The 25,942-nt window shown below is 40.5% G+C and overlaps 1 protein-coding gene across 15 annotated transcripts in view; it reads left to right on the top strand.

Moving 5' to 3' along the window:
* TRIM2 (tripartite motif containing 2) overlaps positions 1-25,942 on the top strand; it is an 87,878-nt gene that overhangs the window by 26,967 nt on the left and 34,969 nt on the right. For 6 of the 15 annotated variants that reach the window (XM_032108612.1, XM_032108609.1, XM_032108605.1 and 3 more), the window contains 2 exons: positions 22,543-22,724; positions 24,844-25,081. In XM_032108612.1, coding sequence (XP_031964503.1) covers positions 22,591-22,724; positions 24,844-25,081 — 372 coding nt within the window. In that variant the 5' untranslated portion in view covers positions 22,543-22,590. Of the gene's footprint in view, positions 1-1,539; positions 1,914-11,414; positions 11,563-14,349; positions 14,372-17,059; positions 17,964-22,542; positions 22,725-24,843; positions 25,082-25,942 lie in introns of those variants that run through there. The other 9 variants (XM_032108603.1, XM_032108617.1, XM_032108606.1 and 6 more) reach the window with 8 other exon arrangements.

A 25,942-nucleotide genomic window follows, 5' to 3' on the forward strand; every position in this document is an offset into this window, starting at 1 on the left:
AGGCCTCTTGTTTGTGTGGGGTGCTCTGGTGTCTAATAAAACAGCTGAGTTCATGTGTAGCCTTTTACACTGGATCACTGGATTGTATGTCACTCATCTGGACAGCTGCCTTTTTTTCACAAAAGCTGTAGGAATATAATACCTCTGGGATCTCTACCTGTTGTGACTGAAATTACTCAATGGGTTATTCAACTACTGGAAGGAATTGTGTCAGCACGGGCAAAAATAAACACAAAAAGTTAATTCATCATTTCCTCCATTGCTTCAACTGACTAGAAAGCCTTGTTTTTTGGGTTTGGTGTTGGTTTTTGCTGTTGTTGTTTGCTTGTTTGTTTGTTGGGATTTTTCTAATCATTCAACTGCTTTTGGCTTTAACAGTCCAGTTGTGTCAGTCCTGATCCAGGTACAGGATGAGTTGACAATCAGCGCAATCCTGATTGTGCCAAGATGAAAAACTGAGCAAGTGACAAGGCTCAGGACTTTTAGGCAGAGTGGTTACAATGGTGTTTTTATTTTGTTAATGACTCACTGTAGTGATTCACCGATGCTTTAGTGAAAGATGCCTTGTTTAGAGACAAGTTCTGAGACTCTGTTCAAGCAGAGTCAGATTATTCCCAATAGAAAAGCCTGAAAAAGTCCTCTGCTAAAACTTAACAACTAAATAAAACTTGTTCTTTTAAAGAACATACATATAACAACAGCTTTAATTTTAAGCAACGGCAAAACTTTTTTATCCACCATAAACTTGTTTTCTTGATTTTTTTATTGGGAAAAAGAATGTTCTTCAGTTCTGACACAAAAGCCATGAAACATCCCAAAATATAGGTGACTCCTTAAGCCTTTGGTACTTGAATTTAATCAGGGCACTAGACCTTTAAATAGATGCAAATAGGGGCTGAAAGTGTCTTCCAGGCTTTGAGCCATGGACTTTCATGGCGTGTGTATCAAAACTTTGTTTCTGATACTTTTGGTAAAATGTTCATTCTTGTAATGAGTTGCTTGAACCATCCCAGAAGTTCCCTATTAAGCAACTGTCCACTGGCTCTGAGTGGACAAAAACCCACCAAAACCTACGAACACATTAGATTTGCTTCCCACCTGGAAGCATTTAGAGGATGTAAGGGGATCAGCATTCACTTCCCTGTTTATAAAAACCAGGTTGTTCTAAATGACTTGCTAAACTGTTGAACGATTTCATACAATGCACTGGATTTTCCTGCCCCTTTTCAGAGAGGCTGTTTGTGCTGGGAGCGAGGGAGGGCTGCAAGGTCGGTTTGTTTCCACAGCGGGGAGTGTGGGGACCCGGCTGCCACTTTCTTGAGTGGTGGGTGGTGCTCTGGGCTGCTGGACGCTGCCTGGGGGAGCAGTCGGGCATCTGCAGACGGGAGACAATCCCGGCATGGGGCCAGCTGTTTATTTTCAAAGCCTTTGTACCTCAGGTTACTTGTAAGGCTGATGCTTGGGGAGTTCTGCTAAAACTGGACTGTGTATGTTCCCTGCTTTGCCTGTAATTTGCAGTTTATGAAAACCAGATGGATACTCAGTGCTGTGCGAGTTAGGATAGGAATGGGATCTTCTGACATAAGAGCAGCTTTTACAGAAAACTCTTGAGTTAAGAAGATTCAGGCTCAAGCTAGATTGCTTCTTCCCTCCCCCCCCTTTTGTCTATTTTTACTGCATCATTGGTATGTGTCCAAGGAAAGTCGGCCATATCATTTGGAAATACAACGGAATAAACTTTTGACTGTCCGAGCTCTTCAGGCTGAGAGACTCCAGAGTAAATGAACTGGGAGAGAGAGACTTAAAAGGAGGGATTTCTTTAGGTGAACTTTTTTGGTTGTCTGCTCTGCCAACAGCAGTGTAAAATAACGAAGAAACTGCAGCAGTCCTTTCCCACTGTCTTTCTAAATAATGTAAGTTACCCTTTCACACTCATCTCTAACTGTTCGTGTCCTTTTTCTGCTTTCGGATGTTTTGTGAGAGCAGTGGCTTTACAGCAAGTGAGCTCTTGCCAGGAGCTCTGCTGTGCGAATGAGTGAATTGCTTTGTCTTTCTTTTTCTTTTTTAAGTCAGGGTGGTAGCGGGGAAGCCGAGCAGTTTGACACCACCTTTCTTTGACAGTCGTGTTAGCTCGGCTTTAGATGGCTGTCGAAACCTTTAAATATTTTCAGTGTTTGTGCAGAAATTTGTTTGTAGTTGGCAAAAGACAATAAGAAATGTTTTGATTGAACTGTGCATGTCAGGCTTGCCGTAAAGCAGGCGTTTCAAAGGGGACTCTCTGATGCTATGTAAAGAGGACAGGATGTGACAAGGGAAAACAAATGTTTCCTGCTCTTTAATATTTAAAAGAAATAATTGTAACAGAGCCAAGGAGTTTGCCTAGGAAAGAAATAGTGATGTTTATTGAAAGCAAAGTAATGACTCTGTAAATCTGAGAGGACAATGCCAAGGTCTAATTAGAAGAGACAGTTTACTTTTCAGAGTTGTTCATTTTTGGAAGCTGGAAGTTGGCATTAATGTTGCCATATTCTGTTGTGCTTTTGTGAAGAGTAACTTGAGCCGTTACCTGGTGCATAGCTCTCCATAGGTTATTGAGATGGGTTGATTACTCTCCTTTTGGTTCATTTTACTGTTTTCAAAATGCAGTCTAGGCAGACTGTCAGGCAGATTGATAGGTTTAAGTAAAACCAAGGGATTTTAATGATAGATAATATACCAGGTAATATACTAATAATAAAACAAGAAATAGACCAAGAAAACGACCCTTAACTCAAACATTCCACATTGTTGCTTGTGTGAAAACTGAAATTAAATTGACTAGCGATAGTAATGAGGGCTTCTAGAAAATGTGAATATTTTTAATAAACTTGGGAATATAAACTGTATGTCTTGAAAAGCATATTAAAAGGTTTGTTTTGTTCAAATCTGTATAAACTTACTTATTTTCAAGCTAGTCCCATAATTTTCTGGAGAGTATCTAAAGCCTGGAGTGGTTATAGAGAGAAGGTACCAAAAAGCTACTGCACCTGGTCTTGGGACTGCATCATTCTGCTCGCAAACAAAGCCAGCAGGAAGAGGAGGTTATTCCCTGTTTCCAGAGAGTTTGGGGGAGGAATCAGTCTGTTAGCTGCTGACAAAATGAAATAAGGCTTCTGTACTTTGACCCTCATCCAAAACTGCTTACCATAAACCAGAGGTTTCCTCAAACTTCTCAGCAAAGCATTTGACAAACTTGAGTGGTGAATAAACTCCCATGTCTGATCTGGACCTGCAGTGCCCACAGTTCGGTTATAAAGAACAGGTTTGGGTTTTCTTCATCCAGGGTTCATTTCAGTCCCTGAGATTGATCCTTTTTCATGAGAAATGGCTTTCATAGGCCTTTAATAATTACATCTTTGCTCAGGGAGAAGGCTACACAAAACTTTTCTTCAAGGAGCATTACTAACACATGCTGCTCAAGGGCCAGAAGGAAGCATTAAGTGGGTTTTATGACAGAACCAATTCTAGATTTGATTATAGGGTTTCTGGGAAGAGGGAAGGATTAAAATCATGGAAACAATCATTTCAATCAACTGGGGAAAATCTTTTGATTTCTGTATGTAATGTCAAGGGAGACAGCGAATGTATCCTTCCAGACATTTAAGGCTTTTGGGGGGTGGTGGGAGTGTGTGTGTCTTAAAAGTTCATCTTTTTCATGGCATTGATTTTTCATGAAATCTTAGGTTTGAGGATATACATTTGAGACAAGCAGTGTCCATGGTCCATGCAAGTGCTGTCTGAATTCTGCTATGTCCAGCAGCATGCACAGCGTTTGGAACATTAGACCTTACCTGGACAAAGATGATAATTCTGCTGGGGGATTTCCCCAGCCCATGATACTATTCTTCCTAGTTTTAGCTTGAAGGTCAGGTTGTTTACTGGAAAATCCCAGCTAATTGGTGCTTGAAGCCATCATGAAAACATGCTGGGCCTGTCTTTGCCTGATAATGGAATTTCATTAATTCATAACAAAACTAGAATTTGGACAGCTTATGTAAACACAGCAATGCTCCTGATTCCTTTGAGGAAAACTAAGGAATTAAATTAACTGAAAAGGTACTGGGTGTTCTAATCCAGAGAACAAAGTGTTGTGCATTGCTATACTGAAGCTGAAATTTAATCATCTGCATAAAGTATTAAAGATACACAGTTTTGCAGAAACATGTAATACTGTGTCTAGACACATGAACTATTTTTATGAAAACAAAGGCACAATGTACAGTAGGTTAGGATAAATCCTTGAGCCACATGTAAAAGCCTTTGATTTGATCTGCTGGCAAGCATATTGTCTTATCAGAATTAAATGTGTCTGAGGGTACAAGTGTAGCTAGTTTGAACTATTTTTTTATACATAGCAGCAAGCATATATTACTCCAAATAATAAGTTCAGTTTATAAATAATGTTCCTTAATACAATTGCATTATATAAGGGAATAATACTTTAATTAGTTGTTTTCAGGATAATGCAGTATTCTGTATTATAAAATACCACTAATTCCAAAACCCTAAAAATTTTGTCCTGGAATTTTGCTCATCCATATTTTGCCTTTTTCAGTTATTGAAGAAATCCAGTGACTCTCAGATTGCAATCCACTGTTGCAAATGCTATACTCGGCTGACACCTTCATCAAAATTATAATTATCAATAATTATGTGCTATTTCCAGAGACTGCAGGTTGTGGTTATGTTTTCTGTAATGTTTCCTGGTAAAAAATAAAAGGTGGGGAGAGCTAACCATGGGAAATGCATGGCATTAGCTGTTAAAAAAAACTAGACTAAAAAAAAAATATCAATATTTGTTGGAAGAAATCAATATTGGAAAGGAAATAATGACTATTTAGAGGTTTTTAAAATAGTGAACGGAAAAGAACAGGGCTTAGCAGTCACATAAATGGACTTCACCTATCTATATCTCTATTTTTGACAAATTACTTTTCAAGACATGCTCCTTCTGTTAGAATTGGACTTGCTCTTCTATTTGTTATGAGACATGAATGGATTGGAGGCAGTCCCTTGGTGTGCTGTGAGGTTTGTATTAACATGTCTGTAAAGGGAAGAGCTGCTTGGTTGCAGACATTTAACAAATGAAATTTGGAGGAATTCCTGTTTTGTGCACAAGATGTCTTTTTCTCCCTCTTCGTTTTTGATCAACTGAAAGAAAGATCACCTTCCACTGAACAAAACTCAGGCTGACCTTTGGAGAAATGAAAACGGAATTTTATGTCAAACTTTCTGAATGGTTTTATTTCTATAAAGACCATGTTTTATTTCTGTGGTTTAAATAGATAAATATTTATTGTATAAATTGTAACATTAAAGGCATTTGCCTTTGTTTTCTACCACAGGCTGTCTAAACATTTTCTGTCCACAGTCTGTAGACATACCTTGGCATTGCATGTCGCTCCTTCTAATAATTGGGATGGCTGGTTATGTTTGGATTGGGCATTACTTATTTTGAAAGGTGATTTTAGCTGGAAGTCAGTAGTTTAGTTTGATCAGAATTAACAGTTTGTAACTGGAATACTATACAGAGAAATAAGTGACATAACATGTCACTAATGTCCCATGTGGGGACAGCCAAGGATCTAGTCAGCTGAGAAGTCTGCTGGCAACCAGGCAGCCTTCCTACTTGCTAGCTGGACTTTAGGGCAAAAGCTCAAAGGTAAATCCCATTCAAAAGGAAGAATCGAAATTGGAAATGCAAATAGAATATATTTCTTCAGGTGCTGAACAGGTAGATGTAGCAGGTAGATGTTAGCTGGCTCTCTACATCTGGCCGCTATCTAGTTGCAGTAGGGTTAAAAGAGGCACAGCTAAATTAAGAAGAGACTAATCATAGACATGTGAAAAATGTTAGCAGCATGTATTCTGGCACTTCTTACATTACATGGTGACCCTGCTAACACAAGAATCAAAAGAAACTCATGCTGAAATGGCTGTGATGATTTATTGTTAAATATTAAATCTAGGCGGTAATAAGAACGTGCCGTGCCACTGGAAGAAGAGAAGTCACTTAAAAATTCACTGTTATCATGTGTTCCCCTGGAAGAACTCCAAACAGCTCTGCTTTTTATGGTCAGCACTTTTGCTCATGTGTAAAAGTATTATTCCGTCTCACTTTAAAACCATCTGAATATTATCAGGTTTGGATGCATTGTAGGAGTGGTTAATTAAGTGGATGGTGATCTTCAGTCATTATGCCAAGGTGGATGCTCTTTTTGAAAGAGACATAAAGATCGGAGTAGATGCAGTTACTTTTGATCAGATTTTAAATGCTTGAGATGAATATTCAGCAATTTGCTTGCTCCTAATCCAGTATGGATTTGTCTTGGTGTTATTAGTCTGCCTAAACATGTGTATGATCAGTTTATTTATGGGTGACTTTCTGTTCTTTTGTCATGGAAAGCTATTTGTTTTGTGCTTGCCATGAGCTTCTGTTCTTGATTTTTTTTCTTGTAGTTCTGGAAGCACAGAGTGACAATCCCCCTCCACCCCGCCCCTTTTTCTTTGTTTTAATGGATTTTGAATGCTAGTTTTGAGGCTACTCTTTCAGTGAACTTGTAATGTGGAAATTTGTCATGCCTGGACTGATGGCTTTAAAAAAGCTTTCTGCAAGGATCTATACTGTGCCTGCCTCCTTCTACATCAAAGTTCAGCAGAGCCTGATTATTTGTGAGCTTGAAGGTGCACTATATCTACCAGTGTGTTTTGTGAAGTGCTCATGAGTTGATTTAGCAAGGAAAGAACAGTGTCCAGATTATTTTGAACTACATAACTCTGACTAGTATGAAAACATGAATGTGCAAAATGCTCCTGCACCTTTTGCAGAACAGAAGCCCTCCAAAGTAGTGATGGAATCTTGAGCAAATGTGCTTGAAACAATTGCTTACAGAAAAACAACAACAAATTGCACTCAAAGGATTGTGCTGAACTTGGAAATGCTCTTGAAAAGATCCCAACAATTATGGGGGTTTTGTGCCTCTTAATGCATTAATCTCTGTAGTGGTCCTTGGAGAGACAGTATGTGTCCCATATTTAGCCCCAGCCATATTTGGCCCATTATCTGTATTATTAGACAACTTGCATATACTGTGAGAAATGGGACTTCCAAAAGAGCAGGTGCCAGCAAGTTCAACGATGTCTTCAGGGCCCCTTGGTTCTTCTGAGAACAGCTGTAAATTGCAAATATTGTAAATCCCACTACTTACAAATTCCTCAGGAATGAAAATGACCCCCAGGAATAAAAATGCAGGACTGAGGAACAAGCCATTCACAGTGTACATAAACTCTTGAAGAGGAAAAGATGCCATGGTTTCTCTGCATTCACACAGTTGTCTGGTTTGCTTTTGCTTCTGCTTTTTTTTTTTCCCCCAGTGAGGAAACAGTATTCATGAAATTCCCTTCTACAGCTTTCTCTCCTGTAATCCCTCTGTTGGTGGAAGTGTTAATGTAAACCTTAAGGGATTAACTCCCACAAGATAAGCTTCTGCAGGTGTTGGTTTGTTTTGCTTCTGTTTTTTTTTTATCTTGAAAGCAAATTTCATTTGATATCTAGAACTCAAGTAATTGCACTGTGCTGAAGTTAGGAAACCTAGGGCCAAAAAGTCAGGTAGAGCCACAGATTGCTTTCATATCATGAGTGGTTTTTTTTTGTCCTGAGTGTTACTCTGACACAGTACTACGATTTGGGTTAATATGTGGTCTTTCCAAAGTGCTTTTAAGTTTTAGTGGACTCTCTGCAAAGAACTGGTTCTTCTCTTATTACCTAATTCTTAGTCTGCTGTGTGTAGTTTTGGGAGCAACTGCTCTTTGTGCATCTCAGCTCAAAAAACATAAGAAAGAGATAAAATTAAGTGTTGCACCATGAAGATTTCATTCTATTTATCAAATATACTTTTTGTCTTGTGTCTAAAACAGCTGAAAATAAATTTTGGTTGAAAAACACAAACATGTTCTGAGATACTTAGTTCCTGACAAATAATTTTTCATTAATTTAAAAAGTAATCCTTTACGTAAAATCTCTCCGTGGAGGTAAGTGCAACTCTTTATTACACAGAAAAAAGAAGACATTAAGTGTTGGAGAACTGTTCTATAAGAATTGCACTACATGTTCTGTGTAGGCAGAGAACCCCCTCATCCCTTAGGTTCCTCATTCTAATTAGTTTTTTATTACTCCATCCTATAAAAATGAGTAAAAAGACAGACTAGATTAGAGCATGCAAAAATGTTTGTGTATATAAGGTGGATTTGGAAAAAAAATAAATGAGTTTCCTCTCATTTCCTCTGTTCGCACAGTTTAAAATTTTTGTTAGTCTTACCAGAAGCTGACATATTACACAGTCTTGAATACAATTAATTGTAAAAGCAGGAAAGTTTCTTCCCATATTTAGCTTTTGGGATGTATTTTTATCTGTGCTCCTGAATGGTGACCTTTATCCTCTGAACAGCCATCACTGTTTCACCTCTGGGATGTGCTTGTGCAGAAGGCCTGCTCTGAAGATGTGCACCCTCAGGAGGGACCTCTGATGATGGAGGTGGGCAACTTTTAAATGAGAAGAACCAGGATAGTGATCAAGGCATGATTTCCCCAATCTCTATGACATTACTTAAAGCAGATATTAATAATCCAGAGTACCTATGCAGAGAAACCAGAAAAGGGAAACACCACTGGAAGTCTCTTTTTTTTCTTAAGGATAAAATAAATGTGAAAAGGTAAGAGAAGGGAGAAGAGAAATGCTAGGTTAGTAATGTATTCACTATGAAAGGGTTCTCTTCTTGGAGTGATGATTAGTCATTCACGGTTGTTGGGAGTCTTGTTTGTATGACCTGAAAGGGGTGTACCTGCTAAAAGTACTCTGTGGCCCTGAGTGACATTCCTCACAAGGCAGATGTCTGAGGGATTCTTTTCACCTGACATCCCTAAATGGCCCAGCTTTGCGAAGTGATAGAAGCAGCCACGTAGAGCCCTTAATATCCATTAACTATGCCAAAAGGGAGTGACAGCTCCTGTGATGTCTGCTTTGAGTAACTTGAAGGTTTGTCTGGGTCAAATCAAAAGTAAATCTAGCCTAGCCTTATAATTTAGATGGTTGCTGACAGTAGATGCCTGCAGAAGAGCATAAGAATGGATCAGACATATGATGGTACTCTTCAGAATGATCTTTTATATTCAATGATTTATGCTTCCAGTTCTGCTCCTGGTAGAGGTGGTGTCTTTAATCAATTTATTCACCATGAATTTGTCCCACTCTCCTGGCATGTCTGTAAAATACTAACAACTGTAGCAACCCAGACAATGGGTTTCACAGCTCACAGGGTGAAGAATCATCCAGCACATTACTGTTATTTGCAAAAGAGGCTTCTCCTCTGCGGCCAATAAAAAGGAATAGTAAAATGCAATAGATACAAATAGTGAAGAAACAATAAATTGTGAATAAAATCTAACTCAAGAGGACAGTGGGCTCCACCTTCCAAAAACCTAATGACTACTGTTTCATCAAGCTTGCAAAAGCATTTAAGTTATTTGAAATACATCCTAAGAGCCGCTTACTGTGGAATCTGAGTTAGAGAAGTTCAGTACCTGAGGTAGGGCTGTCTCTGTGTCCTATTTGTAACTGGTTTTCCACTAGGATTTCTCAATTTCTCAAAAGCAGTGCTTACAGCTGGTTACTTTACATACACCTCTCATGGGTTTTATCACTTATGATGTATAATCTTTTTCAGTAACAACATGGTGCATCTTGTCACAGTCATCACAAGGACTACTTCTAAAATCTCAGGCAGTTATTATGTGCGCTCATGGAGTTTGCAAAGGAAGGAGGATCTTAAGATCTGCTCCTATTCCTGACTGCAAGAGATTCATGCTATATAAGCCACTGTCTTGCACCTCTTTTTTAACAAAGATAGTCCATATCTAAATTGGTGGCTGGCTATGAAAACTTACTCTGTAGTGTACAAAGTACTTAGTGTCACAGATACAGTTAAACAGCAACAGTCAGTTACCTGTTTTGCCTTAAGATGCGGGATACTTATGTTTGCACAGGAACTTGTGTGCTGTGAAGCAGGTGCCTATCACAGCAGGATTCTGGTACTTGAAAGAGATTTCCAGGTGCTATCACAATCCAAATGATAATGCGGTTGATTTAAGACAATACTGGTCTTATCTGTCCTGATGCCAGGTTTTTTTCCAACTTCTTTTTTTTGTTTAAACAGACAGTTGCATTCACATGGTTATTATAGTTTCCTATACTGTCCCCTAATTTGCTTTTCATGTACACAAAAATGTACTGGTTTTCCTGTAAAGTAAAATGGATGTCTTTTCATGTAGAAATGAATGTCCTGTATATCCCAGTTCAGCTTGGGAGAGTCTTAAAATTGTGGCATATGACTGGTTCTGCTTTATTCCTCTTTCATTAGCTGTTGCTTCCTAAGTTGTGATGCCAGTTGAAAAGACTGATATTTATGCAGGAGTGTATGTACAAGCTCTCCTGAGAATGTAATTTTTGTGGAAATCTGATCTACATCGGAGCTGAGCATTTGCTTATGAGCAGTCTGGCAATGCCCCATGATGGCCTTGGGCATCTGGCCTGAACCTGCAGTCTCAGAGAAAGCTTAGGAGAGTTGTTTTTGGAGATGAAGGATAAAGGCAGATAACTTCGTGTCATGTATAAAACCTTGTACCTCAGGGAGAAGGCTTGAGTAAAACCTGGGCTGAGCCAGAGTAGCTGCTTGGTAGGACTGTCTGGGGGTGCTGCCCACTCAGGGGTTTGCAGGCAGGTAACACATGTTACTGTGGCTGTGGTAAAACTCTGCTGTGGAAGCACATGCTGGGAATTGATGTATTTCTGCAGGCAAGGCACAAGGTGCAGGGAGCACTTAATCCGTGCTGTAGAATGTTTCAGCTATTTCCAATAACAACACTTCTTTAAATAGGAGTGTTGGCATGCAATCAGCAAATGAGTGTCCTTGCTGAGGACTGGAAGGACGTGTTTACTGGGTGAAGTTCAGCCATTGGGTGTTTCCAAGTTCTGAATTGCTGGAGCTGACTGCTGGGAAGTGAAATAGTGTCCCTGTGAGTGCAGAGGTGGAGGACACAGTGTCACAGCTAGCATGCTCGGGCTCAGAGCACTTTGAGCTCCCACTGAGAGCTGTAGATGGCTTTTTGCTATGGTTGGTTGGTCTGTTCAGCTCCTGTGCCCACAACCATTGTTCAAACCCACAGAGCTCCTTTTGCCAAGGTTGCCCTGACATTGTTTCTCACCACTGCTGGTGCTGCCAGACTACCTGCTGCACACAGCCATGTGTTTGCCTACTTGCTGTGGAAGTTCAGTGTTGCACTTTTGCCAACATAAAGAGCCTGCCTGGGTAAACTTTTGCCTGCCACTTAACGCTTGAGCAAAGTTTTCTCTGAACCCAAGGACAATATAAATGTGTAGACACATCGCTGCGTTTTTCAAAGATATTTTGGTTCAGAAGAAGACTTGGCAGATACAGACATTGCTGGGCTATGGACAAGAAAATGAGGTGGGTACTGTTCAACAGCTAAGGTACATATGGAGGTGCAGCAAGGAATATTTTGTTTTTTAAACAATATAAGTGTTGCAGAGGATATGTGCCCGATTTCAGCCTGCTGACATGCTGGAGAGGGGCTCTTTTTTCCCCTCCTTAGTTCTTCTCCTAGTATGTGGTTTTGTGCTTAGAAGATGACAATTCCTTCCCTTTCTGCCTCCATTTTTGCTTTTTCAATACTTATATTCTATCTGCTGTTTCTTGCTGTGAGACACCTAAAGTGTTTTGGGTTTTTTTCCCCTCCTTTCCCTCCTGGTTTGTGTTTCATATGTTGTATTTAATGGGAAGTGGGATTTTTGAAGGCTGTGAGAAAAACATTCTAAAGGGTTGGCACTCCCTAAGTTAATTTTGTGAAAAAGTTACGTGACTTGTAGTGATTGCTGAGTGTTGCCTTCTCCCTCGCTGATTTGAACTTCATGCTAGTTCACCAAAATCCTACTGAAGTAAATGGAAACAACAGAGGGACTTTATGGTGGTCATCAGAGAATGTGTGACTAAACTCCAGCACCTGATGTGTATTACCTCCCCTAAAGGGAGAGGTGCAGTGGACATGCCACGTGGGGCAGATCCAGTCTCAGGAGGGAGTGGAGGGGATGATCTCTACAGTCTTCACCACACAGTTCAGTACCAAAAGCACTGAGCATTTTCTGCTTGCTTTTACTTGTCTTCCCCGTTGCTCAGCAACCGTGAAGAAAATGGCTAGAGCATTTTTCAACATACCTTATATCTAACAGTATGTAGAAAAGATCAGGGACCTCTTTCCAAATAGATTCCTGATTTGCTCTACTGCCTGTTTTCCTGCTCCTGGACGTGTTAACAATAATTAGTATGGAGTCTTCATGGAGCACTTTTATTTCAAGTAGCATTTCACAGCAGATGTTTATGGAAGCAGCAGTGTTTTGATGTGCAGTTTTAATTATTTGTCAGTTCAGCTTGGTTTTATTTGAGCCTGTGTATACCTCTAAAGGCTGAACAGAGATCTGTCAGTGTTCACAAAATAGGTAGACCTAGAGAGTCAAAAATGTGCAATTGTAAGGGTGATAGTACCAGTAGGGTAGGGTTTTTTCAGTAGAGCTACTCTGACTCACTGCTTTGGATGGCAAGTGTACAATTTAAAATTCTTTTACTTATGACTGTACAACATCTAGCCCCTGAAATAATTACTTCAACATACCTCACTGCAGATTTTTTTTTAGGAGCTCACCTGAGAATATGATATTTTATTAAACATGGAAAGGGCCCTAAATTAGAGTTCTGATGCTGTAATTTAACCTGATACTTTTATCCTATTATTTCCCTTGGTGTGTCCTTTTCCATTCATTTCCTACCCCTTCTTTCTGAAATCTCGTTTTTGAGAATTTGGGGTATTTGGTTGAGGATTCATGGTTGCCCACTGAGGCATTGTCCTTGCATGTGCAGTAAATTCAGTGTGTTACAGCTGTTTTGTGATTTGTTGTGCAAGACCCTGACCCAGAATGAGGCCCTGAAAACCTCAGACAGACAAATAGCCTCTCAGTCGGTGATGACTGTGTGATCACACAAGCTCTAACCTGCCAGACTTGTCCCTTGGTGTGTGCAGGGCAGCCATCAGCAGGTCCCCTCTCCTTCCAAGGACAGGACAGCTGGGAGATGGGGTCTCTGGGGATAGAAGCAGGATTATTCACCTCCGAAGGGTGGTGGAGAAGGGGGTACTGCAGAGGCATAAGTTTTGGGGATGAGGAGAGAGAAGAAAAGTAGGTATTAGATGCCAGCCATAACCTTCCCTCTACAAACTGGAGTATAAAGCATTAGTATGGTGATGTCTTAAAAGGTCCACCCATGTTTCAGGTGCTCACCCTTTTGTAAGCTTTGATTACAGGCTGGGGAAAGGAGGAAGAAAAGAAGGAACAAATCATTAAACATGTAATGCTATTAAGCAAGGCTTGAATTTGTAGTAGTGGCTTCTATTCCTGTTATTCCTGTGCCTTTAGCAGTTGAATACCTTTAAAAGAAACCTAATTCATGATATCTGCATCTGACAGTGGTACAGGAGGTGACCCCATTGCCATGCAAAAGGAATGATGGAATACAGAGCTTGTTTCTGGTGACTGCAGAGCCACCTCAATGGCAAATACCCAAATGGGGGAAGAGACAGAATAACACGAAGGGGAGAAAAGCAGTTTGTGTCTGGTGCTGCCTGACTTGCAACTTCAGTGGCAGAGAGAGGCAGGAAGTGCAGTCCTGCCAGAAAGGCTGACGCTGGCTGAGCGGGGAGGCCAGGCTGTCCCAGCCGTGCTGCAGTTGTGCTGCAAAAGCCGCAACCTTGGCAAGCTGAACCAGGCATAAGCAGAAGGTAGAAGGAAATAGAAGAAGGTGGCAAAGTCACAGGAGGATGGATGCTGGGCTGCTGGGAAAATTTCCAGCAACCCAGCATTACATCCCAGGCAAGTTGTTTGCCTCCCAGGCTATGACAAATCCCTTGTGTTGGGTCACAAGCCCTGGGAAAAAGCATCTGCTCTGCTGGATCATGAGATGAGGGAGTGACCATGGCTCACGGCTGTGGCTGGTGGGGAGGAACCAAGACCTAGCAGAGCTCCTTCTGGGGCAGACATGCCCTCTGGCTTTTGGCTACAGACATGCCCTGTGCCCTCCACAGCTGTTGCTCTTCTCAGCTAGTGTGAGCTACAGCCTGGGCTTCTGGAGGATGTGGAGTGAGGGCTGGAAGTTGCACTTGCTCTCTGGAAGCTGCTGGATCTGCGTGGGTGCACAGCCACAGTGGGGAAAGGTAAAGGCCAGTGGCTCATGAGGAAGACTAAGGCCCTTTGATTCCTGGTGTAGGCATGGCTCCACAATGACAAAGCTTGGCTGTTTCACCCCACTTGCTCTCCTGGCAACAGGGTCAAATTAGGGCTGTGTGGAGCTGGGTGATGGCTGTAACAGCCCATCCTCTCCTGTATTTGTGTTCCTAAACTAATCCTCATTTCCAGCATGTTGGCTTTGGGTAATTGACTTCTGGTCTCTCACACCTCTTCAGTCAGCCTTAATTGCCAGGACTGTATTTGCTGGTGATTTAGTTTGAACAAACCCAATAATTTTTTTCTGCTGACCTTAAAATCTCTTTTGTACAGCAGCGTGACTTAAGACTACTCCGTTCAGTCAGTTTATAGTACAGGCTTCAGTGCAGACCATTAATCTTAACTTGGAGTGTTTGGATGATTTATTTAATATTAGAGAAGATACCAATATCTACCTATGGCCTGTAAGTTAACTGTGAGTTTTTTTGGTACCTTACTATTTATGGCCTCCCTAAGAATATGAATTTAGGTTGTGTTTGGAACAGGGAAAAGAATAAGTTATTCAAAGCCCAGGACGTTTACAGGGAATGACAACAGAAGCTACATCACTCTTCCATGGCACTATGAAGATGGCATGTACTATGTATTTTCTTCTCCAGAACTTTCTTCACTGGTCAGCAGTAACACAGATAAGTCAACAGCAACAATGAAATGCAGCAATTTTCTGAGGAAAAGTAGCCTATTCTTTTTTACTTAAAAACAGAAAAACAACAAAGTGCAGCATATAATGACCATCCCCACTTCCAGCTCCGAGCACAAAAGACATACACATACAATAAACCTGTTCAGAGTCTGGTTGTAACTGCTATGGGGGTAAAGTGCAAGATCGTTCCTGGAGCTAAGAATCCATTTCCTCTTCACTAAGGAGAAGAAACCCACATATCAACATGTAACAAGTAAAATCTCAGGGGGAATGCTATGGCTTTTGTCTCATTTTCCTTGCCACAGTAGCACGCTTTTGTTTTGTTGAAGAAGCAGGATAATTTGTGGAGTATCAGCTCATTGTCAGCAGGCAACTTCTCAGAGTTAATGATAAGGGAACAGCACTTTGAAGCAATGTCTCATTTGGAGGTGTATATCCCTGTGAGAGTGGCTGCAGCTGTGGCTCCAGCAGTCTCCTCTGGCCATGAGGTATGTTATGGGATCAGTTCTGTTTTGAGGGGTATGCAGTCCTTACTACTGACCATAAATGGGAATAGTAATTTGAGTGATACTGGTCATTCTGTTTTAGTGTATGTAAATGTGGCCTTTGAAATGAGCAAGGGAAAGCAAGCAACTATATGATGTCTGCATGCTTCTGTCCGACAGTCTTCCCACTTCAGTTCTAGGGGTGCCACTCCTGAATTTTCTCACTCAATTTTTGTTTTAAGTGTCTTTGTTCCAGTGGCAGAAACAAAAGGCCTTGGATCTTCTTGTTGTGGGAGTGAAATCTGTTGCTTGTTCTTTGCAATAGGGATTTCCCACACAGTGTAAAAAGAAAACTAAAAAAATCCCCGAACCAAACATAAAAAACTCACCTCTCCAAAAACATGCCTGAAATCTCTGGCCTTTTTAAAAACTTTGAATCCTGCTGTACAAATGCCTTCTGCTTCTGAATGTTAGAGCTAAAATGAAACACCTTGTGCTCTCTCTTTGATTGAGTTCAGCACATGTTAAGGGAATCAGAGGGACAGTATTTTGGCACAGGCACCCCAAACCCTAATACATGCACACACGCTGCCTGATGTTTCATTTCAGGTTATAAACTGGATTACAACATGCCTTCACCCTGTGGGCACTGTCCAGGGAAACCAGGCTGGATCTGCCTGATGCATAAAATGATCTGGCTAAATGATCACCAAGTGGAAAGTAAAGGATGTATGCAGAATTTGTATTTTTAACAGGAATTTAGATTACATTTCAATCACACTAGATGATTAATAATACTATTTAGCTCATCAATTCAAGAATGGAATAAGTATTATATTCTGGAAACTGTGCTTAAAGAGCTTAGGACAACATTTTAAACTTCTAAAATAACTTTATCTGTCCTAATTAAGTCAGGGTAGCAAAGAGAGTATTTAAGCCCCACGCGTTTTCTTCTTGATGCAAATGGAGCTTTGTGTTCTTTTATTTGTGGGAAGCTTTGTTAGCCTCAGTTAGCTGAAATACTTGCATACGATTTCGTTTATTCAAAAGAAAAGATACACTGTATTTAGAGATGCAAATACTACCTTGGTCTGCAAAACCCACCAGCTGTTATACTGGAAGACAAAGCTAATTCTATGTTGCTTTACTTCAGTGGTGTCTGTGTATTCACAAGCATCTTTTTAACAACCTTCTCTGCATAGCTGAAAAATAGCAGGCACCAAATTTCTTTTTGATTTCTTTGGTAACAGCCTAGTAAAATCAGAGTTGATCTATGAATTTTAAAATTTTTAAGCAAGTAAATAGATTAGCTATGATAATACACCTTTGCATTAATGTTTATAGAAAAGCTGAACAGTCTGCTAGCCTTGATTCTCAAATTCCTTGAATATGAGTTTACTAATTGCTGCCTTGAATATTTGACTTGAGATGGAGTTGGGTCAAATATACAGCTCTGTGGTACAAGAAGCTGCTGCTGGTTTGTGTGTCACTAGCACAGTTCCCTGGAGAGGCTCTTTGCTTCTGCTTTAAACATCTGGAGAGAGACAAAGAGTGTTTGTGGGGTCTTTTGTTGCTTCTGAAAGTTGGAGTAGGGAAGAATTACGTTCCAAGAAATACCCTGAATCCTGGAAAAATCGGAGTGGAATCATTAAGTGTTAAACTTTATCTTCTTTATAAACGAAAGTGCTTTCATTTTATCTCTGGCAACTGTCCTGGTAATGGATGTTACGTAATATTTACTCTCTCCTTCGGAGTTAAATCCTTTTTCCGTTTTGTGAGTAATATTTGCATATGTATTTCTTAGCTGCATTGACATGCCAGATGCACAGTGGTAGCTGTCTCCGCCTGCTAATCCTGTAATAACATTCTGGTGACCAAATTCAATGGCTCTGCGCGGAGCCTCGGAACAGCTGATTGCTGAGTAGGGAGGAAAAAAAAATAACCCAGCGAATCTGGTTGCAGCTCTCTGCTGCATCCCCATCCCACAATCCCTTGCACCATTTGCTGCAGTCTTTCTACACAGGCTGAGTGAGAAAAAGATGTGCTAAATAAAGATTGATTGGTTTGAATCCTGAAGGGGTCTCCCACTTGTAAATGACCCAGGGAGGAAAAAAAATTCATGACGACTTCACTGGGCCTCCTCTTATTCTTCCATTTTTCTTTCCACCTGTCCTCTTCATGGAATGGAGCGTCATTCCTTAGAGCACAAAATCTCTTGTGCATCTAAAAATGACTGTACTGTGATAGGGATTCCTTAACAGTTTTATACGTGAGGATTGAAATATTAACAGACGATGGTTTGTTCGTTTGGATTACTGCGGAACTGCAGCTCCGTCCCTGCAAGGATTTTATCCTCAGCACTGCACTGATTAAGCTATTTTTCTACAAAGATGGGTAGGTCTGAAATGCTCAAGTTTGCTCAGTGTTATTCCTGGTGGCTGCTGCTGGGTTGCTCCTGTTTTGGCCCTCGATCGTTCATTACATTTCTGCATGCTGTAAGAATGAAGAGGGTTGCTGTGTTTTAAGCAAGGCACTAAGCTGATTGCAAGAGTGGGAGAGAAAGGAATGCAAATTTAGCTTATCAAGCCTTTTACACAAGTGGACTGTGTGGCGGTTCTGATAATTAATTTGCTCAGTGTGTTCTTATCGGCTGATCTGGGGGCTGCTGCTAGAAATGGCTTGAATCTGTTCTTTATTCCTACAGACTGTGGACAGGTGATCTATCTGTTTTAAGGACTTTTAAGCCTCAACTCCCCCAGTCCTTGAAGCAACATTATTGAGGGTTCCCCACCCTTTCTTATGGCTCTGGAGGCCTAACTGTTCCTTTGGAAACGTTGCTATTGGAAACCTATTCATTCATAGTGCATGAATAGACCCTCTAGGTTGTGAATACCATTGATAAGAAGAGGATGAACAAGCAGCAAGCAATTTGTTCTCCTCAGGCTGTACTTTCAGGCTAGTTGCAGCTCTAGGTGGGTTGATTTCAGAGACAGCAGTGTATCAGTAACACAGAATTCTGCTCTTTTAGGAATAAAATCCTGTGAACAGTTACTTGATTCCCCAGTGTATTTTCTCGGCTGGGAAACTAATAGAGAATTTTCAAGAATTCCAAAGCTCATTTGAGGATACCTGTAGAAAAGGTGCATTTTTCTATTACATGTCTCTGTTTACCTGAAACAACTCTTCTGGAACTGTCATTTGCTATACCTAATGTGATTTTTTCTTTACCCCCTTTTCCAGTGCTATAGGAAGTTCCTTTCATATGGGTGGGGCCGCACCCTGTCTTCGTTCCTGAAGGCATGCATGCATGGAGGGGCAAAGCTTTCCACTAGCTTAGAGAGCCATTGTTTTCTCCTTTCTTTGCTGTCTAGTATATTTTAAATAAAAATCGATGGTCGTATCTCCAAGCAGAAGGAAAAGGAGTTATGCTTTTTCTAGGGTGGCTGGGAAGATAGCGATCTTTGAGCCTCAGAAAAGTGACAAAGGGTGTACATTTCAGAACCCTTTACTGCACTTGGTTTAGCAAACCCGAACTTGGTTTTGAGTGTGTGTGTTATAGATAAATGGGTGGGGTGCAATGTAATAATTGTTTGGTGCAATGTTTCCTAGTCCTTTGGCTTTGCATTAAATTACGAAGTGTAACTATATGGAGAAGTGATAGCCTTGTTTTCGAAGCTCATGCTTCAGCTGCTCTTTTTTGATTGAGAGACATAATGAACCTCTGAAAAGCGCTCTGGCAGTTTTTGAGCTCAGAAGATGCTACTAAAAAAGAGAACATTTTTCTTGTAAAAGTAGTGTTACTTTGCGAAATTTCCCACTGCTAATACATTTAAAACTTACGTTGCTGCAAGCATAGCAGTAAATCAGAAAAAATACTGTCTGGTGAAATTCAAAAACATTGTCTAAAATCCCCAGATTTTCTTCAAATAGTCTTTGATTGTACAGTTGCTTTCATTAAGTAAATGGGCAAAATCATCCTTCTCAAAGCTACATCATATTCATCAAAATTACATCAAAGGTGGAGTTGCCTTAGAGAGGCTGCAGAATCCTGCAAATCCCATACTCAAAAGATCCTTTAAAAGGGACCATTTGTATAAGAAGTTGTTGTACCAGGTAGTGGCCAAAGCTTGAAATGTACAGGTGAAATTCTGTTTCCAGGTGCATGTTTTAAATCTGATTTATGTGAGCACAGGGCATAAATGACACTCATGGGCTGCTGCATTTCAGACAAAACATAGAATATTAAAAGCACTTATTTCTGAATCATTGATGGTTTCTTTCATTGACAAAGCTTAAAGCGTGAGCATTTGAAAAACAAAGCGATTGGCATGAGATTTGTGTATGAAATGCTAAGAATTACTTCATTTTGCAATGACATCAGGGGAATGTGAAAAACTAAGATGAAAACCAGATTAAATCAATATTATTTTTTTCAGGCAGCAGCAGATTTTCTTGTGTAAGCACTATTTGCTGGTGTAGCTCTACTTGATAAGGGAAAGATGAAATACAAAAAATACCTGGTTGCTAGAGAACTTTCTTCTGTTAAATGACAGGCAGCATTCACTAGTGACCTATTCTTTCATATCTTAAGTACAGCTTTTTCCAGTAGTTTGTGTTCAGTCTATAACAAAAAAATTATACTGTTTATGTGTCCAATTTGGAAACTCTGCTTTTGATAAGAAATCCTCCTGCTTCTGATTATCTTCCCTGTTTTGTTTGGGTCCCTGCCCCTAACGTCTGGGGAGGGAGAGTGGGAGGCAAACACAGCTGTGTAAGTGGTGAAATTAATTTTCCTTTTGAAACATGTCACCGATGTTCTGTGTGTTATGCTGTCAAATGTATGAATACATTAATAGGTATTTGATTGCCTGGTCTTTCTACTCTGTTTTGTAAAAGCCAGATGTTTTGGTTCCACTTCTTGTAAAGCCACCTTTAACTCAAGCTTTTTAAAAGTAACATGGTTTGCTAATTGATCTCCTAGGGTTTATTTTGTGTGATTTATGGCATTTAAATAGGAAAAAAAATTTTGCTTATGTAATACTCACATTTTATCTTACTGTGGGGAAAGAAATTTTTAAAAAAATTTAAAAGATGAGAAAGACATGCAAATATTATCAATCCTGAAATCATGCATTTTTGGGTCATGAACAAACATGATATTTTATGAGTATTAGAGCAATTTTTATCATTGCAGTTTCCCCTTCCTTGGGAAAAAAGGAAATAAAAGGGCCTGCCATAAGTGTTTTCCATCAAATTAAATGTCAGTTACTGCTGTTGGATGAATTTGAACTGTGAATAACTTTATGCTGCTGTATTTGCTAACACAGAGGTGATGCCCCAGGAGCCTGTTATCAGGGATGTCAGCACAGCTGACTTATGATCCATAATCACTGTCATTATCCTAGAAATAGCCCCTTGCTCGGTGCAGTAAGTAAAAAATACCGGTATGGCTAAATACACAGCTCAGGAAGAGCAGCATGGGTTCAACTCTTGACAGATTAGTGTGCCATTCATCCAAGCACAGGAAGAAGACCTAATGTAACACTAACAGTAAAATGCTATACAGGTCACACAAATCATTGTAGAATTGAGTGACTTTTGAATGAGCATGATCAGCAGAGGGCTTGTTGTTTCTGTCTTGGAAAGCTTGAACTGCCCTCAAGCTAGATCTCAAATTGTCTGAAATGGGTGACTGAAAAGGGGTAGAAATTGTTTAGGAATAAGTTAGACCCCTCAGGAGTGTACCTGCAGAGAAGAAGCCCAGCTAGGCTTGCAGCTCACAGAGAAGAGGAGCCCCTGTTCCGCTGTGGATGCGGGAGGTCTGGCAGAACTCGGTGCTCCGACAGAGTCGCGCCTGCGCCTCCCGGCACTTCAGCCTGCTAGAAATCCTGATGGAGAGGAGCTCTTGCTGGGCCACCCTGCCAGGGACTCTGCTTGCCAGGTTTTCCTGAACTATTTTAGCAGGCAGTTTACTTTTTTCTGTGGTTGCTTTCTTCCTTTTCCTCCTGTCTTCTCTTTTCATGTATTAATTCTGTTGGTTATGATCTGTATCTCCAGCTCAAAAGAACCTACGTTTTTCTCTCCCTGTGCCTTGTTGCAGGACAGGAGGTGTTCCAAGCCTGCTGCCATCCCTTTAACCTGCAATTTTAATTCTAACAGTTAGTAGACTTTTTTCTTAGCCTTTTATTTCATGCTTTATATGCCAGGTTGTGAAGAATTCTCAGTCCTAGAAACATGATTCTTACTACTAGTTCTGCCTAGAATGACATTTTTCTTGCATTTATTATTTGGATGCGCTTCATGTATCCTTCACCCTACTGTTGCTCATTCTCAGTGGCTACCAGTTGCCTCTTCTTTGCTCTGTTTCTTTTATCAGGAGGATTTTCATTTTGCCTACCTCATCCCCATTGGTGATGCAGAATTTGAGCATTCCCTTTCCAGGGGCTGGCTGGTTCTGGAGCTTCCTTCTTGGGGGCTTCCTGGAGTCAAAATCTACCATATTTTTGGCAATACCAGCACTGACAAGGGAAAAAAAATTGTTAGGTGAACCATTTTCAAACTCTGTCTGTGATGCAGCCATTTGACTGGCTGGTGCAGTTCCAGTTAGAGCATTTTGCCAGCGGTACTGTGGATGTAAGAAATCCGATGTTTGTTAGCACTGGCTGAACCTACTGGCGCAGGAACGTTTTTATCATGGGATTTCTTTAAAACCAGACAGCCCCTTAACTCTTTCAGTCCAGAGGCAGCATGCCTTTCCCAAATGCTCAGACAGAGGTGTTGTAGATGTTGCTGACTGTTTCCCTGGCTCTCATCAGTGATAAACCATGTTTGAAGTTCAATTCTTTCTTGTTTTGGTTTGGAAATATGAGTTCCTGCATAAGGATAAAACATGAGTGGATTAGTCAGTGATTTTGTTATTTCATGGAGTTTATAAGCTGTTTTTCTTCTTTTCTTCTTTTCCACTCCATTCCAGCAGTGTGCAGGGTAGAAGGGAACAGGACCCATATGTCAGTGGTCTAGGATGGCCAGTGAAGGCTCCAACATCCCAAGTCCTGTGGTCCGTCAGATTGACAAGCAGTTTCTGATCTGCAGCATATGCCTGGACCGTTACAAGAACCCCAAAGTACTTCCCTGCCTGCACACTTTCTGTGAGAGGTAAGTGCTTTCCTCCTGCTGGTAGCTCAGTGTTTGTGTCGTGCAGCAAGAACAGGACAAGGCATCCTTTAGTGGACAGGGACTTTTCCCTTTACTTGTGAATGTCATGTTAAGGCATGATAAACTCTGGGAAGGCTGGAGAGGCAGGGATGTAGAAAAACACATTTGTGGCAGGCAGGAAGAAGAGACAGCAGTGGCGTATTTGGAATACCTTCCCTTTATGCAAGAGTAAACAAAAAGCAAATCCAATTAAGCTAATGAATACAGTTAATACAGTGCGAGAGGTGATGATAGCCAGAATTTGGACCTCAAATTTATTCTGATTATCATATAATTAGAAACAATAAAAAAAATTTCTTTGTTGATTTACTAAGCCAATAAGTAATTATCCCAGCCTTTAATGTCTAAGGGTTAGACATGATATATACATTATTAATAACCTGTGATTAAGTGTCTTCATTATTCTGCAGTTTGGTTGACTGAAGTGGGAAAACTCTCTGGAAAGAGATGTGATAAACTAGCAACCTGCCTTTTACTGTATTCAGCTGAGTGAACTGAATATGCTTAATAATACTTCAATGTTGCATTATCCATCAAATTGTGGAGAAAATACAGCATCTGCAGAAAAGTTGAAAGATGAAGAATTAGTGGTTAGAGTTCTTCATCTGTTGATGGGATGCAACTCTGGATTGTATGTTGAATGGCAGGAGAATTTTTATAAATGGTATGTGGTGTAAACACTAATTTAGGAGATTTCGACCTCTTAGCAAGAATTGTGGTCTCTAACTTTGCACAGGGTGAAAGAAAAATTGTGGATCTCTGACTGTGTCAGGTGAACTGGTCTTTTGTAGAATAGGAAATCCCAGCATTAAAAAAGGCAGCACTGAAACTCTTACTGAAGTCAGTGAGACAAGATTTTCACCATCATGTGTTAAGTTTCCTGACTTGTGTTCATGTGTAAAACCTAAGGTCAGCTTCTGGTTTACACTGTAATCTTCTTAGCCTGATCTGGTTATGGAGAGAGGCTGGAAGAACTCTTCCAGTGTAGTGCTGATGTGCAAAGCCTAAGCTCTCCTTTCACGGAGCCCTTACTGGGGGGTTAGGAGGAGGGCTGCCTGGGGAAGATGAAGAGTGGTGCAGCCAAAGCCCTTGGAAAAGGATAAGGGCTGTGGAGCTGTGTGAGGTCACACTTTCTCAGTTGGCATCTCATGAGGAATCTGGAGTAGCACTGCTTCCCTTAAGAACTGCATTCTGCAAAGCTTCTGCTTACAGGACCATCCTGAATATAGTATATTGCATGCAACTATATGTTGCATGCCCAGCAGGTGTTAACTTCATTTTCAAGGCCAAAAGTGGCATTAAGTCTCACCTAAGCCAGCCTGCTGGATATTGTGCATATTGTTGGTTGCTGAACTTTTGTGTCAGATTTATAATCTGTGAAATGTATTTTTTCTGAAAAACCCCAACACTGTCCTCCCAGTCAAACACAAACAAAAATTTCCTCCAAAACTCCTTTTAACACAAACTGTGATAAGCTAGCAGGTAGTTCCCTATGTCGTAAAGAAAGCTCTGTTGATTTTGGGTAGCTGCCAAATAACTTTCCTAATTGAAATAAATGAAAAAAATTTCCTTTGGTTTCATTGGGACCGTGTTTTACCTCTCAAACACTAAACCCACAAATACAAGTTATTAAAGGAGATTCTGTTGGAAAGACAAGGGTCAACCACTGGTTAGTCAGTTAAAGGCACAGGCTCAAATGTTGATGCAACTTCATGTCTGTCAGACTTTGTCTGATAGTTTATAATTTTTACTGTCCTGTGGGCAGGATGCAGTAGGTGTCTGGAAGTATGATCAACTGCACGAATATCTCAGAAAAGGGCATATAACTCTTTTAATGATGTCTGCTTTTTTTCATGTGGCAGAGTAAAAGAAGCTTTAAAAGAAAAAGAATAGTCCCCATAACTTCTTTTGCATCAGAAGCCTGTTTGATGTACTTTTCCTTTAATAAGTAGGGGTAGCACTATTTCAAACTATCTTCTCTTTAACTGATGAAAGGGGTTTTTTTCCTTCTTTGATGGTACTTTTCCTTTCTTTCTCCTTCTACCTTCCTTCCCCATAGGTGTTTACAGAATTACATTCCAGCCCATAGCTTAACCCTTTCTTGCCCCGTGTGCCGCCAGACCTCCATTCTGCCAGAGAAAGGGGTTTCTGCACTCCAGAACAACTTCTTTATTACCAACCTCATGGATGTCCTGCAGCGAACGCCGGACAACAGCATTGAGGAGTCCTCCATCCTGGAGACTGTCACTGCTGTTGCTGCAGGCAAACCGCTCTCCTGCCCCAATCATGATGGAAATGTAAGTGAGACAGCCTCCTGTGCTATGTACAGGTATTGACATGTGCTGACTTGTCTGGGTTTCATGGATACTTTTTACTAAAGAGATAGCAGGGGAAGTGGAATCACACTATTTCTTTGATTTTATAGTATATCAGCAAAAGACAAGTAATTCTTCAAATTGACTCAAATGTTCTTAGTGGAGCATCATGAAGTAGTCAGCATATTATTTCATCTTACCAGTAATCTGGGATGATACTGTCTTTTGGCACATTTGGTCAAAATTATTATCCTGCAAGTACTGAACCTTGTGCCCTTACTGCTTTGGGTTGGGTTTCCCTAGCCCTCGTGCTTGTAGCATCAACTGGTGCTGTGGGTACTTGGGTGTTTGTTTAGGCAATATGTGACAAGGACCTTATGAGTTTAACTAACCTGCACACTGGGGCAGTACCAAAAGTGAACATATTAACATAATTAACATAAAATGTGAACATATTAACATAGAGCCAGATAAAAGTGAGTCCTATCTGAGGATGCTTTGGGTCAGCACAGGCTAGAAATGGAGAGCTTCTGTTCATCTGCAGTGTTTTGTGGGTCTCTCATCTCAGTCTTTGGAGGCTGCTTTGTTTTTTCCCTCCACCTACTCTTTTTACCTCGTGTGTCCCCACATACATCCTCAAATCATATCAGTGTATTCATTGGCAAGTACCCCCAACTGAGAAAATATTCACAGATTACTGCAAGAACACCTCTAACTCTGCTTACTTCACAATTTTCTGTGTTAACCTGTGTAACTTCATGGTAGGCATATGAGCTCCTGACTCATAGCCAAGCTTACGCAAACATGTAAGTGGATCACGTTGCAAAACTCAGTGATGTTATG

This window comes from Corvus moneduloides, chromosome 5 (genome assembly GCF_009650955.1).
Source record: "Corvus moneduloides isolate bCorMon1 chromosome 5, bCorMon1.pri, whole genome shotgun sequence".
Classification (NCBI taxonomy): domain Eukaryota; kingdom Metazoa; phylum Chordata; class Aves; order Passeriformes; family Corvidae; genus Corvus; species Corvus moneduloides.